Genomic DNA, 19,924 nt, shown 5'->3' on the forward strand with positions numbered 1-19,924 from the left:
AATCTTGACTGTGTACAATCCATTGCCAGGTGGTTAAATAACTAAAACATCATTAGAGAGTGAAAAACAACCTATGTTTAGAGAAGTATTGAATATTACCTTTGGCTAACTTTTGTGCATGCCTCCAAAGACCCATTATATACTCTTGAAATAACTCTCAAGTCTTATAGTCTATTAATAATCAAGATATGCCTGAGGCCTCCAACCTCCTGATTTCTTTTGCATCATATAAAGTGCTTTACTGCAGAAAAAGTAGACTGTCACAGTGACTTGCTGCCAGCCAGCATGGAAGAGAACTTACGTGAACCCTCTCAAGGGTGAGATCAAAGTTAAAACGTAGGCAGTGTCCTCGGAAATCCATACAATGTGTTGACTCTTCTTTGAACTTAAGATTTTCAAGTTTTGATCGATGCTGTCCGTTTAAGAGTCCCTGCCTCTTCTAGTAATGAAGAAAGAGTCAATGGCTGTCCTTAAGGACAGGAGTGTGGTTTTCTGGTTTTTAAATGCCGGCGTCTGCTTCGGTTACAGTACCAAAATTGAGAAGGAGAAGAGGGAGCACGCCAAGCAGCACGGGATGATCCGCACGGAGATCACCGGCGCCGAGATCGCGGAGGAAATGGAGAAGGAGCGGCGCCTCTTCCAGCTCCAGATGTGCGAGGTGAGGACGGCCGAGCGCACCCTGCACCTCGGGTGCGGTTCCCGCTCGCCTTTCCTGCTGGTCAGCCGTCCTTATGCTTAAGCGCGGGCTGTGGTTTGATGATCACAGGAGGGGACCGTTTCTCAAGGACTCTCTAATCTCCACTTTTCTCCAAGCCTTTTGGGATCCGCCGTCTCACTGTTGTCTCATATTTTGAGCCCGGGTCCTAGGGGGCTCTTTAAGCCAAAACGGGATTCTTTGGTGAGAACTTTAATATTGCTTGTGAGTGAGTGTGGAAAAAAAAAAACAAAACGGGGTGAGAGGTAACACTGGTGAATATTAAGTTTAACTAGTACAGGTTGTACAGCATGGTTTTTTGTTTTGTTTTGTTTTTAACCCTGTGTCCAGTTTGAATGGAAACTGAAATGAAGTAGTCTTAGGAAAGTCTGAATTCGTGGGGGGGGAGGGATGCAATGAAAAGCATGTTACCGTAGATGTAGAGCAGTGGTTCTCAAACTGGGTTCCCATTGAACACTGGCATTCCTTGACCTAGAGACCAACTCATTCTGATACTGAGTAATGGAATTTTTTTTTGTGGCAGTTTTCAGAAAATATTAAAGTAAATAGAATTTTCTCAGTTTCAAGTTTTTCTTCCTTAATTTTTTTTTTTTTTTAAATTTCTGTTCTGACCCCCCTCATCAGCCTTCAGCTCCTTCTGGGAGCTTATCTGTTCATGAGCACTTTCACACCATAAACAAGTGAACAAGAAGCAAACAACATCAACAGAAAATCTTGGCCAGTTGTGAAAATCAGAGCCAGTAATGTTTAGCGCATAGATGGCAACCCACTCCTGTGTTCTTGCCTGGAGAATCCCATGGACACAGGAGTCTGGCGGGCCGTCATGGTCCACAGGGCCGCAGAGAGTCAGACTCGACTGAAGCAACTAAGCAACCAAGTGCATTATTTTTTTTTTTTCCTTTCCCTTTTTAGTACCTAAAGTACTTTCCAATTTACCTCTTTGGTCTGAATGTTTGAATATCTTAGAGCAGTTTCCTTAAAGAGAATGCCATTTGTCCTTCAGTCCGTCTTTCAGGTTTTGTCCATGTGAATAATGAGTTTGAGATCCACTGAACCGGGGTGGGGGGTGGGATAATCCATTATTCCAGAATGTTTTGCTGTGTTTGGTTTCCGCTTGTCTAGTAAACTAATCTTAAGCATTTATAAAATGCTAACATGCTAATCAGTTTGTGTTGCACACTTGTGACTGTCGGATCAGCATTGCCTAAGTCAGCTCACACTGTCTGGCTGCAGCCCAGCCTCCTGCAGACTCACGATCAGTGATCTGGCACCCATACCCATGCCAGAGAGCCTTCTTTGTAATGATCAACGTCCAATTCTGTTTTATTTCCACAGTATCTCATTAAAGTTAATGAAATCAAGACCAAAAAGGGTGTGGATCTGCTGCAGAACCTGATAAAGTATTATCACGCACAGTGCAAGTAAGTGGACTCTTGCAGCCGTAATCATCAGCCCATGTAAGGCTCCGTCATGTGGTCACCTTGCTGCTGCTTTCCTTTCTGGCCTCCATTTGTTCCCTGTGCATAGTTGTTATCGTGACCCTCTATGGCCAGATGCTGAGAAATGGTTTTGTCTTCCACCTTCCGTGTTTTCTGTAAATCAGTCACTCGAATTAAGGGCAATTGTTCGGACTCTCTAAATGCCGTCTTACAGATTCTGGCATTGGCCTTGACAGCCCGTGGCGCTATCGTGACAAATGCACGGCGGCTGTGTCACTTTGTTACTAAAGAGGCCTTTCTAGTAACCTCCCTCCCCCACTTAACTTGGCATTTTACCTGTTATTGGGTCGTTTGTACAACATATTCCTACATGGGACTGTTTTTGTTTCCTTTTTTGCATCATCCAAATTAAGGGCTTCCCTAGTGGCTCAGACAGTAAAGCATCTGCCTGCAATGCTGGAGACCCGGGTTTGATCCCTGGGTCAGGAAAATCCCCTGGAAAAGGAAATAGCAACCCACTCCAGTATTCTTGCCTGGAGAATTCCATGGACGGACGAGCCTGGTGGGCTACAGTCCATGGGGTCGCTAAGAGTCAGACACGACTGAGCGACTTCACTTTTAAATTAAGTGAAACTGAATACGCTGGACGCTGGCGGTACTTGGTGTTCATCCTTGAGTTCCTGTGTAGCTGCTGCTGTGTTTTGGGGAGACACGGTTGTCCACACGGGCCCCTCTGTGGCTTGTGGTGCAGGGCCACCCTTGTAGTATGCTTGTGGCACCACGTTGGCTTCATCACGTCTCCTTTGCTTTCTGGGTTAGCTTTCTTGGGTTTTATGGTAGAATTTCTGCCTGCAAATGTACCGATTACTATTCAAGTCTGTACTAAATCCATGGAATTTAGAGAGAAATAGTGCATGGACATTCCAAAATGGCCCAGGCAGCGCTCATACTTACTCATATGTAGACTACTGTCGTTAGCAGTCCATAAGCAGTGGTCTATACTTGGACTAAAAGTCGTTAGTATTATACTAGATGAGATGCTGACTCTCTAAGAAGTTAAATTTTGTAATTTCCTTTGGTCATCTCTTGTATTCTTTTTTATAATATCATACCTAGGAAAACCTTTGTGTTCAACGGAAACATTCAAGGGAGGCAGCAGTAACGTGATGGGAAAAGCACCAGGCTTGAGTGGGGCAGATAGGGGACTTCAGATCCAGGCTCTGGTAACCATGTGATCCTTGTCAGGCGCTTCTCTAAACTGCAGTATCATCGGTCAGGTGGGGTCAGGTGGGGTTAAGGTTTGCAGTAGACCCACCTCAGATCTTGGGAAGATGCGAGAATTAAGTGAGAAAATGCATATGCCTGCTGCACTGTGCCTGTTTGCTGCTCAGGTGATTCAAAATGGAATTAAGAACCATTTTTATTATCCAGGATTGTTTCTGTTCAGGAAGATCAAACTTTTAACAATCAACTTGTTATTTACATAAATTCGATTTTACTCTTTTCAAAGTAAATTCTACTTTCTATGAAAGTTTCAGATATAAGAATAATACAGTGAAATGGAAACAGTTTCATGTTTATAAGATAATTTGACCTGCAGAAGCCTCATGTTGAATACCCAGACTAACCTTTGCCTTCTTATCACAGCAGGGTGCTTAAGAAACTTTGAAATGTGTAGTGGTGCTCCCTGATTTTAGTTTAGGGGGAGTCTTTCATCTTTCATCAGTTATAGTTTTCCTCAACACAGATCTTTCTTTGAAACTTGTGCAGAAATCAGTGAATCTCTGTCTTCTCAGTCACAATATTTGAGATGCTCCCTGGTGGTCCAGTGGTTAGGATTTGATGCTGTCTCTCAATTACAGCAATTGAGCAGCAAGTCTGATTTCACCTGATTTTAGAAATCTCTTTCAATCTCAAAAATCTGTAAGTCATGTAGAAGGATTTTACTTAAACAAACAGGAGTTTTCCAAAAATAAGACATTATGTAAACTAAGATATATTAGCCTTTGTTGGTAAAGGTGAAAAGGAGAACATCTTCCCTTGATTCTTGTATTTTTCTCCTTCCACAAATATTTATCAGTCTCCTAGCAGAAGCCAGGGACTTTGCTAGGTTATATGATGCAGTGACGTAACAAGGCTTCCGCCCTTGGGAGTTCATTGTGTGATGCAGGAAGTAAGTCAGGCCCATCAAGAATCATCACATGGCTGGAAAATGACTGATAACACACAGAATCAAGAGGAGGACAGACTTCTGGCTACAGAGACTGCTGAGGGCTCCTTGAAGGCGGTGGGGGCTCTTGGACTTGGACTTGGAGGAAGGCTGGCATTTGGACCCTGGAGCCTGGTAGAAGCGTCTACCCCAGGGCGGAGAAAGATCAGCAGGAGGAAACCCTGCACACTGAACACCTCCCTGCAGGGAGAGCGATTCAAAGACATCCAGCAGTAGAACTGGGCTATGCTGTAATCCGACCCTGGCCGCCCCAGGTTGAGCCTCACAGATGCCAGTACAGCGAGAGACCAGTGGAGCTTTCTTTCTAGGACTCGTCTTCCTTCTTCCTAATTCAATCTCCCCAAACCCTTAACAGATGTAGAGTGGACCTGTAAAGCATTCTACTTAGATCTAAAAAGAGAAATTTCATATTCTGAGAGCCTGATTCCAGTTCTCAAAATGATTTTTTTAACATAAAGTCAGGTGGAGCTCCAAAATGAATTTGCTCTGATAATCTTTCATCGTAGTGCTTGTACCTGGCAGGCATACAGCTGCTGCCGTGGAAAAATAAAGGGAGCAGAAAAGAACTCGTGTCACTCATTTCAGCTCGCCCACACCGATTACTCCTCACTTGCCAGCATGAACATTGTCAGTAACATGCTGTTTCCAAGACAAATGTATTATTCTACTGCTTAGCCACCCCTTCTAGCAGTGGCAAGTATCATTATGGTCTGCAGACTCAAGAGCACTTACGCACATTACTTTATCATCTTTCATCTTACAGATAATAACAGCTAGAATTTATCAAAAGCAATCAGGAAATTGTAGCTCAGAAAAGATCAGTAACTTGCCCAAAGGCACAGTCATTCATTTAATAGATGCTCCATTAATATGTGTCAAAACAGAAAAAGCACATGGACCCTCAGGGGGAAAAAAATGGATTTCGAAGTTAAAAACTTGTGAGTGAAAGGATACTGTTAATAAAGTGAGAAGACAACCCACAGAAGGGGAGAAAATATTTGCAAATTGTTTATCAGATAAGCATCTAGTGTCCAGAATGTATAAAGAACTCTTACAACTCCAGGACAGAGAGTGCTGTATAAAGCAAGAATTCAGATATCCAGTTCTCCAAAAAAGATACACAAATGGCCAGAAAGCCCATGATTAAATGCTCACTATCATTCGTCATTTGAGGAGAGCAAATCAGAACCCCAGTGTGATGCCTCACCACTCTCAGTGGCCAGGACCATAATTAAAAGCAGCAGTGGCAAAGGGGTAAGGCCGCCAATGCAATGGAGTAAGCCAAGGAGACGGGCTGCAGGACAGCACGTTCCAGAGATGATGTCCAAGCAAGACGTAGAAGGGCAGCCTCACTGAGCCACCAGGAGGGTCATCCGTGCCCAAGGGGGTTTCAGCAGCAAGTAGTCTTAGCTGAGACACCGAGAGAGGCTGCAGTGTTATTGGGACGCCCAGCTAGCTGATTGCACGAGATGACAGGCTATATTAGCCCAACTCCTTTTAGCCTGGGTTTGTTTTCATACTGGTTCAGATTACTGAAAGACGAAAAGTTGAGACATACAAGATTGACTTCTCAGCTTCCAGTATGGCACTGTTTCGTTTGTGATGTGTTCAGTTAGACAGTTAGACACAAATTCAGCCCAGGTTTAAGAAGTAGAGTGCAAACTCTATCATGTGATTTAAGGAACTCAGAGTAGATCTGAAAAAGATGTTATATGTATAACTGAATTACTTTGCTGTATGCATGGAAGTAGCAACATTGCAAATCAACTGTACTTCAATTTTCTTAAAAAAAAATGTTACTTTAAGTCAAAGAAGCCAGGTGCAAAAGATTACATATGATATGATTGCATTTAAGTGAAATGTCTAGACAAGGCAAGTCCTTTGAGGCAGAAAGCAGATTGTTGTTTGTTAGGGGATAGAGGAAGATAGAAATTGCGGGTCACTGTTCACGGGTACAGTGTTCTTTTTGGAGTGATGGAAATGTTCTGGAATTAGGTAGTGGTTGCACAACAGTAACTGTACACTTTAAAATGATGTGTCATTTTATGTTACATGAATTTTATCTTACTTTTTTTTACTGGGAAAAAAACCCCAACAAAACAGAAACAAAGATTCTTGAAACTTAACAGTTGGAAGATGCAGAGCCAACTCTTGAACCTAGGTCTCTCACTCAGAGTGCATGCTTTCAGTATGCTGAAATTCTGATTTGTAAGCCTGGAATTGGACGTCTGTATTTTTAAGAATCTCCATGTGCAAGTCCAGTCTACCACTCTCCACCGTCGCTTTGATCTGAACTGTCAAGATGTGTTTGCAGTTAATTAGTACTTGCACTGCCCCTGTGCCTTCAAGTTTCTTAAATACCACAGGACACACACAGAATATATCTGGGAGAAAATGTCCCCATTACCTAGACAGCTGGGAATCAATACCTGACTTAAGCCAAACCTAAAGCTTGGAAATCAGGCTTTCCTAAGGGACTGGTGGTTGGATTGTGAGAGGGTGCTTTTTAAAAATTTTTGCTTTATAATTTAATTTATAGAACCATACTCTCTGCTGTTCCAGGGAGTCCTAACTTATGAAAATAATGCTCTGTGAATCTTTCAACTTTTGGCCAAGCAATACCTGTTCCTAAGCCAAGCAGTACATGTAATAAAGGAGTATCAGGGAGACCTGCTCTCTCTTTCTTTTAAATTAAAAGGAAGAACAAAATATTTTCCTTCCCCATCACTGCTTAGAGTGACTTAAGACAGAAGCGAAGTACATGGTGACTCTCAGGATCAAGAAGGTTCCGAGTTGTTCTAAGGAGGATGTGTCTTGCCTGATGGATGGGTGACGGTGTTGGGCACCCCTGTGCTCGCTCCCAGCCTCTGGAGGTGTGTCTTAGCTCCTCAGTGTAAATGCAGGGGTCATTCCGCCCATCAGTTGGCAGCTTACCTTTTTCTTGCACCCAGTATCTTTAAAATGTGGTCATATTGCTTTCAAGCTACTTATTTTAAAAAATGAACCAGTCCTGCTGTGTCCCTAAGGTCAGAAAAATGAAGAAGCCCGTTTTGCCAGCCTGTGGCCATCATGCATTGAGCTGTTTCTCTGTGCCTGGCAGTTTATCTTGGTGCTCATGAGAACTCTCCAGGGTCCATGCCATTCTGTTCATTTCCTGTATAAGGACATCAAGGCGCAGGGCTCTGGAGATTATGCTGTTATTCGGTGGGAGAGCGAAGATTAGGTCCCAGATCAGCCTTGTGCTTTAATTACCTATGCTCCAGAGATGGGAAAATGGATACTCAAATCCAAACTCCGCACTTAATGACTCGATGACCCTAGACAACCCACTTGACCTCTCTGAGCCTATTTCTTTATCTGTCTTACAGGTTAATGATAATAATTACCTATTTTGTTAGATTGTAAAGAGACCTTTAAAAAGGGATATTTCATGAATTATGCATAATGGTGAGTGACTGGCACTGAGTACCCAATTACACATTAGCTGCCATTATTATTACATCATCACCTATTTTCCAAATTATTTTAGTAACTTACAGAGAAATTGGCCAAGGGACAAGTGGGATGTCACTCGGCAATTCCCACTTCTGTAGGGAAAGCATCCAGGTCCAGGTTGAGTGATGGGTCATCAGAGCTGACACTCGTGTTTCCCTCTCCAGCCAGCAGAACGCGGTCATCAGTAGGGGCTCATCCCATGCCCTTTGAAGTTCAGAAAGCGTCCACAGGTGGAGCTAAGCATGCTCGTGGTCAGCCAAGGGCAGTAACCCACCCCAGATTATTATACATACGGTGAGGTTTGGAGCAAAATACCATACTCTTTTTACTCCTAAGGCCAGGCGTTTCCGCTGAAAGGGAACCAGGTCAGAGAGAGGGGAGAAGGGCGCAGGGAGGCGGGGCCTCGGTGGAGGTTGCGGCTCTGAGCCCCAGCCAGCAGGCGGCAGCGTGGAGCGTGGATGGGCGGGGGCTCAGGGGGCTCTGTTGACCGCAGTGCTGGCCACCGGGTGTCACGAGGACTGTCGGGGGCTGCATCTGCGTTGTTCCCCTGCGGCCTCCGCCTCTCGCCCCCAGCAGCTCCCCTACCCCCACCCGCACCCCCGCTTCCCACCAAAAACCAGAAGTTGGCCCTAAAAGTAATCATCTGAGAGGGACTCAGCTCAGCCTCGTCCAGGATCCTAGGCTAAGTGTTGATTCTTTCATTTTATTTTGCCCGAGTAATATATGATCTTAAGAAAATATTTAGAAAATGGCACTAATGGTAAAAAAATTGGGGCGGGGGGAAGGGGACTCGTGATCTCCTTACTCAGAAATTTACTGGATTTACGTATGTGATTTGTTTGGTTTACAAACATTGGATCGTACTGTAGATTAAAATCATTCCTCCTTACGTGGACTTTTTTTAGTCTGTGTCATGTTCAGAAGAATTTAACTGTAGGCACATAAACTGCCTGGGTCTGTCTTCAGCCTTTTGACTGGTAGGGATTATCCATCCTTCCAGCCCTCCTTCACTGCTGGTAAAGAACTTCACGTTTTTATCAATACCATCTCAAACTGAAACCATCCCTCTTTCTCCATAAAAAATGTGTGTTTTATAACATTCCTAGCAGGCTGTTCAGATCTCAGTTTGCTTCTTCTTCACCTGGAGCAGCACTGTCCAGTAGAACTTTCTGAAGTGATGGAAATTTCTTTAAATTTATTTTTAATTGAAAGATAATTGCTTTACGGTATTGTGTTGGTTTCTGCCATACTGAAGTGATGGAAGTGTTGATATTCTTTCCTGCCTCACCTGGTATCCACCAGCCACACGTGATGACTGAGCACTTGAAATGTGGCTGGGGAGTCTTCATGAACTGAAAGCTTTCCGAATTCATTGGTACCACGGATTCGACAGCCTTTGTTTCAAATATGTTGGGACACAGAGATCTTGGGAAACAGAACCCTTGCTGACTGTCCTCTGCCCTTTATTGCTGTCCTTAATGTCCAGTTCAGCTTCATTTACTCCACTGGTTTATGTGTCTGTCTCTTTTGAATTCAAATCTGGCACAACCATGAAGAAATGTACTTCGTATAAATCAGAGTGTTGGGACTATAGCTGTTGCTTGCAGTATCCATGTGACATCTGCTAACATAGGTCAAATGGTGCCTATAATTTGGGCTCCCCTCATAGCTCAGCCTGTAAAGAATCTGCCTGCCTATAATTTGTCAGTACATCTTTATAAAATACTGAAATTAGTTTTGTAAGTGTTTTGTCTAGATATATGGGTAGACTAAATGTGTACCTATGGAAATTTCAGATTTTTCAGGTAACTATGGTTCATATTGTTTTTTTAAAACCAATGGTAAATCTCTGTTGTTTTCCATTGTAGTTTCTTTCAAGATGGTTTGAAAACAGCTGATAAATTGAAACAGTACATTGAAAAGCTGGCTGCTGATTTGTATAATGTAAGTTCTTTATAAAATGCGTGCACTTTAACTTGCTTTTGTGGATAAATAACAGTAAATCTGTCATCTGTATTCTAAGAGCGCTAAAGAGAAGAAGACAGGGCGAAGTGATGTGTCAGCATAAACCTAAGGCTGATAAACTTTTTTTTCCCCTCCAGTTTAACTCAGAGACATCATCCCTGGTCAGATATTCCAGAGTATGTTTCTGGGACGTAGGAAGAGCAGGGTAGGGCAGGGAGCAGGTGGATGGCCATTGGTTCTGAATGAGTATCATCACACGAGTGCTCTTTCGTCAGCAGTTGCAGAAAGACAAAAAGAAATTTTTATCCTGGAAGGAAAGCAGCCAAGTGACTGTCTCTGAATAAGCAGATATTTATGATTTTTTTTCTTGCTTGCTTGTTTTATATTTCCTCCCCTTTCTTTCCCCCTACTGTCTATGTTTTGCCTTTATAGGAAGAAAATCAAGAGGAAAACTTTTTTGAGAAAAAAACTAAATGCCTATGTAGAAATCTCAAATTTGTTCTTCATGAACCAGTTGGCAATGAATAATATTAAAAGTATATACGAGGACCTAGTGTACAGCACATGGAACTCTACTCAGTGTTATGTGGCAGCCTGGATGGGAGGGGAGTTTGGGGGAGAATGGATACTGGCATACATATGGCTGAGTCCCTTTGCTGTTCACCTGAAATTACCGCAGCATTGTAAATCGGCTACACCCCAATACGAAATAAAAAGGTGAAAGTTTGGGGAGGGAAATGAACATTCACTTTCAAATTTAAAAAACAAAGTATGTATTTAGGAGTGTAACTGCATGTATTCAAATAAGGTTTTAGTGTTACAAATGATATTCTGAACTTCAAAAATACACAGCTGTGAATTTTTTCTGATTTTTCTTGAATAAGCTAACATGGCTCAGGTTGCAGTTAAATTCCAAGTAATTAGGAAAAGCAGCACCAAAGAAAAAGAAAAGAAAGGAAAGCAGCACCAGTCCCTTCCCCTCGTGTAAACTTTGTAAACTTTCGTCTATGCGTTAGCTCTGGGATTCCAGTCATTCTGAGGGTTGTCTTCTGGCCCATTCAGTCACATCATGGTATTTCCACTACCACCCTTTGAAAAACTCAAATGACTCAGTGTTACTTCTTACCTTTGTTTAAAATAGTCCTTCTGAGTTAATTGTCTAGCCTAGACGTACTACGTAGTAAGAAAGCACGTTGCATTATTCACTAATTTCCAACCTCACTGGTAGTTTAAGAAGATGAGAAAAATCATGCCTGTCAAAAATGAGACCATGCGAAGGACTTTTAATAAGGAAATCAACTGTATAATTGTTTGATGAGTGGTATCTATTTGGATGAGTTAAACTCTGATCATAAATGTATGAGAGATGAGTGATAGAAGAAATGTTTTTCTCTCATAGATCAAACAGACCCAGGATGAAGAAAAGAAACAGCTGACCGCACTCCGAGACCTAATAAAGTCTTCGCTCCAACTCGATCAGAAAGAAGTAGGTGGTCTCTGTGTTTCCAGCAGGGCTCACCTCTGAGTGGGGCCTCGTATCCTGATCTGCAGAACAAGCATAGGGAGGGCTTCCTGCCAGGGTGGTCATGGTGGTGGTGGGGACAGATAAGACCCAAGATACAGCTGTCATCTAAAATGCAGTAGACACAGCCTCTAAGTTCCCATTCCCTCCTTGTAAAAGAACAAAAAAGGATCTGCCCAGTTCCATGACCAGGTTTGCCATCCTGGCTTAAAGAGGTGTGCTTCAGAAGAGCACCCCCCCAGGCTTTAAAGAGTAAGCATTGATGATCACACCCCCATTCCAGGCAGCTAAGAGGAACCTGTCTCATTCTGCCAGAAAAATAGAGAACTTATTTTGATGCAGAGCTTTTGTCCCCACAGTTAGAAAAATTAATGTGAGGTTGTCCTTGCGGGCTGAAACGGAGTATACAGTGAATGGTTAAGTGTTAAATGAATGCAATACACATCCTTAATTACTAGTCTCATCTGTTCATTTGTTTGGTCAAGCATTTAATGAATACTTACCGTGTGCCAGCAACTGTTCTAGGCACTGAACTTGGGTCCCTTCCATCAAGGAGCTCATTGCCTAGTAGGTAATAGTCAGCCGTGTGAACCAGCGATCAGACCTACAGCAGTATGGAGGCTGTAAGAGATTGGGAGGGGCCATGCCAGAAAAGAGAAGAAGCCAGAAAGACTCAGGCGGAGTCTGCAGCCACCTACAGCTTGGGGCAGCGTGGGTGGAGGAGTGAGACATGCTGCTTCTGAGGCAAAAACCCAGACGTGGTTGTGGAGGACCTGGGGTGCAACTGAAGGGAAGGGACTTCATTTGAAGGGCCCATGGAGTAGTGAGCACCATTCACCGCATGGGAGAAGGTAGTGCTTATGTTATGAAATTACGATGGATTCAGTTTAAGTGCAATACTTAATCAAAATCACAGAAAATACAGCACTTTTATAGTTTCAGTTCCTCCCTGTATTATCTCACAATTGCAAGCTGATTTTTTTTGTTGTTTTTTTAATTTTCGGCTGCACCGTGCATCATGTGGGAATCTTAGTTCCCTGACCAAGGACTGGACCCACCCTTCCTGCAGAGAAAGGCAGTCTTAACCACTGGACCACTGGGGGAAGTGTTCCCCCCCCCCGCCCCCCCCCTTTTTTTTTAAATGTTGCAAACTAACCCTCTGTAAATTCCTAAAGTTTCCAAAAGGGGTTCAAGGAGTCCAAAACAGGAACAGAGCAAACCCCCTCAAGCATGCGCCAGCACCATTAATCTTAAAGCAACTTTGAAGGTTCCCTTGACTGAATGACTGTCACCCTCTACCCTCCTGCCTCCTCAAATCCAGTTTTTATATAAATCCTGGGTGTTCACGCAGCGAGTGGAGCCTGCAGCCCTGCTCTGAGCACCTGCTGATCCCTGGGAGGAGGCACCAAGGGGCTGGGAGGCGTGTGGGCTCATACCCAGCTCATCCAGTCTCTGCAGCGTCTGCACCTGTGCTCTGAGGCCTCAGACCACGCTTATTGCTGGCCCTGGGAGAAGCTGTCTCCTGCAGCTTGTTCTTACTTCTCAGTGAAAGAGCCCTAGAAATACCCAACTAGAGGGGTAAGAGCTAGGTCTCTGTCTGGGGAGAAAACGACACGGTTTTCAGCTGGCAGTTGTATACTTAAGCACTTCCTTTGTTTGGTCACACGGATTACCTCTTTCCTGTGCTTGGAAGCTTTCCTGGGAGAAAAAAGAAAAAAAGACTATTACAGTCCCTTTTTGTTTTGCATAAAGACTATTCTGCTCACACTAGTTAAACAGCATAGTTGCATCTAAGCCTCTCATACGCATGAGGAAATCCACATGGTTTATTTTAATTCCACTCCAAATTAATAAGTAAGTTTTCATTAACACCATGTCCAGGGTATTTTACAAGTAAAGTTGACTTTTCATAACATGGCTGTCCCATTCTCATGGTGTTTATCATCTCCTATCACAATATGTGTTTAGAAGGTAATGATTTTTAATGACTTAGTAAAAGACTGTCCACCAGAGAGTTCTTGCACTCCAGTTTGGGAAGAGTGTAAAGTAATCTAAAATAAGGACTTGAAAAATTAAAGTCACCCATCAAATCATTCAGCCTTCTCACCCCCACCAGCTTCAACCTGACTCTATTAAAGGAAGCTTCAAGAATTTGAACTCTGAATAGGATCTGTGGATTTTTGGTAGACGCATTTTTTCCTTGTCACAATTCTTTATTGACTTTTGGCAAATGTTTCAGGAAATTAGTTAGGTTTTTATAATAGCCTAACTTTGTAAAGCTGAGCGCCGAAGAATTGATGCTTTTGAACTGTGGTGTTGGAGAAGACTCTTGAGAGTCCCTTGGACTGCAAGGAGATCCAACCAGTCCATCCTAAAGGAGATCAGCCCTGGGTGTTCTTTGGAAGGAATGATGCTAAAGCTGAGACTCCAGTCCTTTGGCCACCTCATGGGAAGAGTTGACTCATTGGAAAAGACTCTGATGCTGGGAGGGATTGGGGGCAGGAGGAGAAGGGGACGACAGAGGATGAGATGGCCGGATGGCATCACCAACTCTATGGACGTGAGTTTGAGTGAACTCCGGGAGTTGGTGATGGACAGGGAGGCCTGGCGTGCTGCGATTCATGGGGTCGCAAAGAGTCGGACCCGACTGAGCATTGGACTGAACTGAACTGAACTTTGTAAAAGGACTGTTTGCCTTAATACTATTTTTAGGGTTGAAAATATTTGATTTTTAATGATGCTATTCATAAATTGTTCCCCAAACTCCACCTTTTTCTTTGAGTCTGTCTCAGTAACCCATCTTAGTTTGCAAACTATGTATTTTGCTCATCTCTCCTTTCACAGGATCTGGTATGTTGCCTGGCACCCCAAAACAACTAGTAAATATTTAGTAAGATGACACAAAAGAACTCCTCTGCCCACTCCATTCATACCTTACATTAGAAATTTGAAGCTTCTATAAATAGAGGTTTAGTGTTAAATTGGGTGCCAGAAACAATTATAAGCCATTAAGTCAATGAGGGTGTAATTGCTTGCAGTTTTAGAGGATGTAAGATTCTGCTCCTTAGTAATGCATCTTATATGTTAATAAGGTTTTCTAATAAGAAAGTAAGCTCATTTGTACTGCTAATAGAGAATGGGAAATTGAACTAAAAAAGTACCACCATAGTTTCTCATTCTACACTTTATATCTCTTGAGTCACATCATGGAATTTCTCCAAGGTTTTCTTTTTAAGTTTAGTTTTAAATTGCTTGCCTGAATGAGTTTCTCATTTGCATCTCTCTTTCCTCGGCACATATTGGTTCCCGTTCTGCTGTTAGAGGATTCAGAGCCTATTTCATGCCTTCAGTTGTGCTTTGTTTAGTTACTGTGTGTGTGAGAGTCACTCAGTTGTGTCCGATTCTTTGCAACCCCATGAACTGCAGCCTGCCAGGCTCCTGTGTCCATGAATTGTTCAGGCCAGAATACTGGAGTGGGTGGCCTTTCCTTTTTCCAGATTGTTTTGTTATTAAGTGTTAACAATTCTCCAAGATTTACTTTCTCGAAAAATAGAATCCTCTTTTTGTTTATCTGGAGTGCTATGCTGAACCATCATTTCTCAATATCATAATCATTTGTGTGACTTTCTTAGGTCATAAAACTCAGTAGTTAGTTTAGGATTGTTGATGCTACTTCTGACTCATCACTTCCTTCCTGCTTGGTTTAATGAAACAGACTTCTGGGGTCAAAGCCTAGGCTTCAGCCACTTTATTCACCTTTAAAACCATGTTTGTCTGATATAAAGCAAAGAATACTCAATCTGCTTGTTATTCAGAATTTAAAGGTAATTTAGACTAGTAAAAATATATGTAAGGAATGTCTTAGTAGTAAGTTTACAGAATACAATAGTTTTCATCAATTATCACCATCTGAATCCTTATTTTTTTAAAAAAGTACTTTTACTTTTTTAAACTTGGACCTTTATCTTAAATGTTAGCAGGCCAGTTAAGGTGAAAGAGGAATAGTTTTTAAAGCATTCAGACAGACTAGGAATTATGTGAGCAGATAAAGAGAAGTTGAAAAGGGGTCCAAGAAAGATAGTTATTCTTTTAATAAGAATCTATATCAAGGAGATGTTAGAGTTTGTTTTTCATGTTTTGGGGAGGTATAGATGTGGCAAAGATACCTGTTAAGTAATGTTCCGTAGTTAAGTGATTTCCCTGGGTTAAGGCAGGAATTCTGGGGGTTTCATTTATCCCAGCCTGTGAATTTTGTCTCATGGCTCAAGTCTCTATCATCTGATCTGATCTTCTGTCCTCGTATTTCTTGACTGGTATTGTGGACACACTGCTGCCTCCTTGAAAAAAACCCCAGGTGTCCCCACCATTGCATCGGGGTGTCCCTGGAGGCACTGGAGGAGGCAGACTCTTGCCTGTTTGGTATGAGGTTCAGCCCCTCAGTCACAGCTCCCGAGTCCAAGGCTGTAGACCCTGGTTGAAAGTAAACCTGGAGGGGAATTTTTCAACATTCCTAGGCTCCACCCTTCCCCAGACGGTTAAAACTGTCCAATGATATATTTCAGCTGGAGGGAATCTGGCCAGTTAAAGAAATGACTCAGATTAAGAAAACAAGCAAGGACTTCCCTGGTGGTCCAGTGGTTAAGACTCTGAGCTCCCAATGGAAGGGGCATAGGTTCGATCCCTGGTTGGGGAACTAAACTCCACAAGCTGCATGTCCAATTAAAAAAAAAAAATAAAACAAACAAACCAAGCAGAGTTTGTAACCTCTTTAGTCTGAGTCACCAAGCCCGGTACAGCGTGCAGTCAGCTCTCAGTTACCCACACTAGAGAGCAGGACAGCTGGGGCCAAGGGTGAGCGTCCAATTCCAGGACAGGCTATATCCCAGCCAGCGTCATCAGCACTTTGCGGCACCTGGATGATAGGGAGCGTCCGGGGCGTGCTTTTGAACAGTGAACTCATGGTGTATGCAGTAGCCCTACAGATTTCCCTGCAGCTGTTACTGACATTCACCGAGCACTCGCCAAGCACACGTTGTTGGTCCAGGGGATCTTGAAGGCCAGGGAGAGGCCATCCTGGCCTGGGAGGCAGGCCGTGGGCAATCATCAGTAAATGCCTCAGCCTCCTGCCTCTTCCCCATCACGTTTCAGGGCTTGCTTCTGAGCTGTTTATTGTTATTTTCATTAAATTCTCTTCACTTCATATAAATTGTAGGAAAACAAAGGGTCTTCCTACCACTTGCTGTTTTCTTTAGACTTTGTAAGTAAAGAACTGGGTTTTTTTTACACATAAACATGTAGAGGTTTGTCAGCCTTTCAATCTTGGTGAAGCGTGTACTTCCTCTTCCATTCAGCTTTCTTTTCCCTCTGTTCTCAAGTGACCTGAAATGCAACTTGATAAAGATGTTTTATTATCCTGCCACCCAAAGTTTATCATGACTCTGAAGTGTGAGAGATACCCGATGTTAATTATCTTTACAGTGATGTTGTCTCTCTGTGTTGTAAAAACTGCTTAGCCTATAAACAATAAGACTATCAATGAAATTAACTGTATTTTCAAATGTTCTGCCTTTTTTTCCCTCTTGCTTTTGCCCTTCCTGATCGAAGTCTAGGAGAGTAAGTCCATGTGTTTTGTCAGACCGTACTGTCTGTGTCTAACGCCCCGTGTTCCCGTTCTACAGTTCAGCGTTGTCGGTTCTTTTCTTACCTTTCCACAGTGCAGTCTTTAGAAACGAGGGGGAAGCACTCGTGGATGTTAAATTGAGCTTGTCTGCATCTGTGTTGTCCTGTCACCATGTCATACGCTTTTCCCTGCCACCGAGTCATCCTTTTAAATGCAAAGCGTGGGTATAGGTGTATTCTTACAGAGGACTCGTTAGTTGCAGAACAAGAGTTTTATTGCAGTTCTTCATCCCTCACTGAGAAGGGATGCTTTTTGTTGGGGGTATTTTAGCAGAAAAGGTGAGGGAGAGGCAGCGTGCCCGGAGGAGGAACTCTCGGGGTGCATGAGCTTCGCTGGGTGCCCACCTCGCTTCCCCTAGCCCTCTCTGCGCTCGCCTCTGCTGCCAGTGTAGACTGGTTTGAGTCCTAGAACAGCTTGCCGCTGCAGTGTCTCTGAGGTAGAGCTGGCTTCCGGACTAGAAATAGGAGACCCGGACCCCAGCCCTCAGCTCAGGCTTGTCTGGCAATTGCTTACTTGCCCAGTTTCCTCCGTTAGTATATGATCAAGGACCTGGCAGCTCTCAAAAGTCCACAATTCTCTTAGCTCCAGACCAACAGGCCAAGGCTCCATGGCAGACTAGGGTCAAGGAGTGGAGAATTGTCTCCGGCATGAGTCTAATCCATGGCGTCTCCTGTCTAGGATTCCCAGAGCCGGCAAGGAGGCTACAGCATGCACCAGTTGCAGGGCAACAAGGAGTACGGCAGCGAGAAGAAGGGCTACCTGCTGAAGAAGAGTGACGGGTACGTCCACAGCCGCCCGGGGTCCCCTGTGTGCTCAGCATCCTTCCAGGGGCTAGTAACCTAGGGACCTGCCCCAGCCTCTCGGGCAGGGAGACGCACTTACAGTCTCCCATGCACCAGCTTCGAATGGTGCTTCCCTCAGGCAAGTCTGAGAGTTAACCTGCTGTCTTTAGAAGCAGTGGTAACTGGTCTGTGTCTACAGATGGCACCTGTGACTTGTAATGTGTGGTTTGAGGAAGGCAGGGACTGTCCCCATGCGTTCAGCAGATACCTTCTGGGAGTCCTACACGCCAGGCCCTGTTGCAGACACTGGGGATATAACTCTGAACCAAAGAAAGTCCTTATCGTTATAGAGCTTACATGCTCACCAGGGAGACAGACAATAAAGAAGGAAATACGTTTATACATATATGTATAGAAAATGTAGAATGCTGTTTTGTAAGTCTGAAATTTTAACTATTCTAGATGATACCCAAAGTATCTTAAAACAGCTTGCTTTTTCAACCAACAGTGTGCTTCAAAAATCTGCGTAGGTCCACACATATTGTAGTTGTGTTATTCTTTTTAAATGCCTGCATGATACCCTGTAGTATGAATGTGACTGTAATCATTTATCTATTCTCCTGCTATCAGATTTCTGTTGTTGTCTCCCGTTTTCACTATCAACAACAGTGCTGTGGGCTTCCCTGGCGGCCCAGTGGTTAAGACTCTGTGCCTCCACTGCAGGGGACACAGGTTCAGTCCCTGCTCAGGGAAGTTCCACGTGCCGTGAGGTGCGGCCAGAGCGGGAAGAAACCAGTGCTCTGGTGCCTCCCTGTGTGCCTGCTAGTCTGTGTTCCCCTCCCCCTGGGGTAATAAACGGCAGCCCAGACCCTGGCTTGTGTGGGGTTTGGTGGGCTTGTATGGGGTTTGGTGGGCTTGTGTGGGGTTTGGTGGGGGGTTTTTGTGATGATGGTCAAGCATGACACCGCACAGCTGCATGAAGCGGATGCTGTATCGGGTCGTGTTTGGCTCCATCCTCAGGATCCGGAAAGTGTGGCAGAGAAGGAAGTGCTCCGTCAAGAACGGGATCCTGACCATCTCCCACGCCACGGTAAGTGTGTCTGCTCGTTCACCACCCTTGTGTCTGCGATGCCTTCTGGCCACGTGGCCCGGAAAGCAAGCGCATGCTGTAACCAGCCTGAAACTCTGCCCCTGTGTGTTTAACGTGTGGGGTTCAGTCAGAGGGTTTAGGAGATTCCTTCACGAAGGAAGTCTGTCCTTCTTTGTCCTGCCTGGTTCTCCTGCTTCACCAGAACTTTGCCTTCTGCTCCCTCGAAACCGAATCGGGCGTTCCTTACTTTTTTCATCTCATCTCTGGGAAGATATTATTGGCTGTTCTGAAGTTTTAACACATCTAGATGCTACCCAGATTATCTCAACAGCTGGCTCTTTCTTTAGAAATCTGTGTAACTTCACACATATTTGGAAAACCTAAAGTTTTCTGCATCCCAGGTTCACCATTTGCCTGGAGAAAAGCATTTAACTGCCAGAGGTGCTGGTGGTGATTGAATGAGGCGCCCCGCTGTGTGTGGCCACAGTTAATAGCAGTTGGTATTTGTGCTACCTCTTCCTCGGACGCCCCTGTAGGTACCGAAATCTATTGACAGGCAGCCTGCCCTGCTGCATACGTTGGAAATTGTGAGTCCACCTCTCCTGCCCCCGGAGCAGCCCAGGGGAAGTGGGTCCTCTCCACCTAACCTCTGACCACCTCCCACTGGTTTGTGTTAACCTGGTCCCTACTTTTCACTGGCTTCAGGCCACACTTTTTTTTACTGCCAGTTACATCGCTTTGTAATCACATAACCTGCCCCCACAGAAAGATCTCTGTGGCCAGTTTTAGCTGGCTTCTCCAGACTTTGCAAACACCTCTCATTCCTTAGAAACAGGTTGAAAATCAGGGCCAGCAGTTTCCTGAGAAAACATGTGGAATTCAGTGACCTTTTGAAAAGGGGATAAAACAGCTTTTTTCGGTCAGGAAATACAGGGTCTTTGTTTGGGACCCCTTAATTAAGACAGGGGAATTCCTCATGCTGGAAAGGCCCAGTCACTTTGGCAGG

At 44.0% G+C, this 19,924-nt stretch overlaps 1 protein-coding gene across 18 annotated transcripts in view; it reads left to right on the forward strand.

Moving 5' to 3' along the window:
• The window catches only part of ASAP1 (ArfGAP with SH3 domain, ankyrin repeat and PH domain 1), a 346,820-nt gene that overhangs the window by 268,284 nt on the left and 58,612 nt on the right, over nucleotides 1-19,924 (forward strand). For all 18 annotated transcript variants that reach the window (XM_055545753.1, XM_055545755.1, XM_055545751.1 and 15 more), the window contains 6 exons: nucleotides 529-658; nucleotides 2,051-2,136; nucleotides 9,748-9,823; nucleotides 11,244-11,330; nucleotides 17,725-17,825; nucleotides 18,849-18,918. In XM_055545753.1, the coding sequence (XP_055401728.1) occupies nucleotides 529-658; nucleotides 2,051-2,136; nucleotides 9,748-9,823; nucleotides 11,244-11,330; nucleotides 17,725-17,825; nucleotides 18,849-18,918 (550 nt within the window). The remainder of the gene's footprint in view (nucleotides 1-528; nucleotides 659-2,050; nucleotides 2,137-9,747; nucleotides 9,824-11,243; nucleotides 11,331-17,724; nucleotides 17,826-18,848; nucleotides 18,919-19,924) is intronic.

Source organism: Bubalus kerabau, chromosome 14 (genome assembly GCF_029407905.1).
Source record: "Bubalus kerabau isolate K-KA32 ecotype Philippines breed swamp buffalo chromosome 14, PCC_UOA_SB_1v2, whole genome shotgun sequence".
NCBI lineage: Eukaryota > Metazoa > Chordata > Mammalia > Artiodactyla > Bovidae > Bubalus > Bubalus kerabau.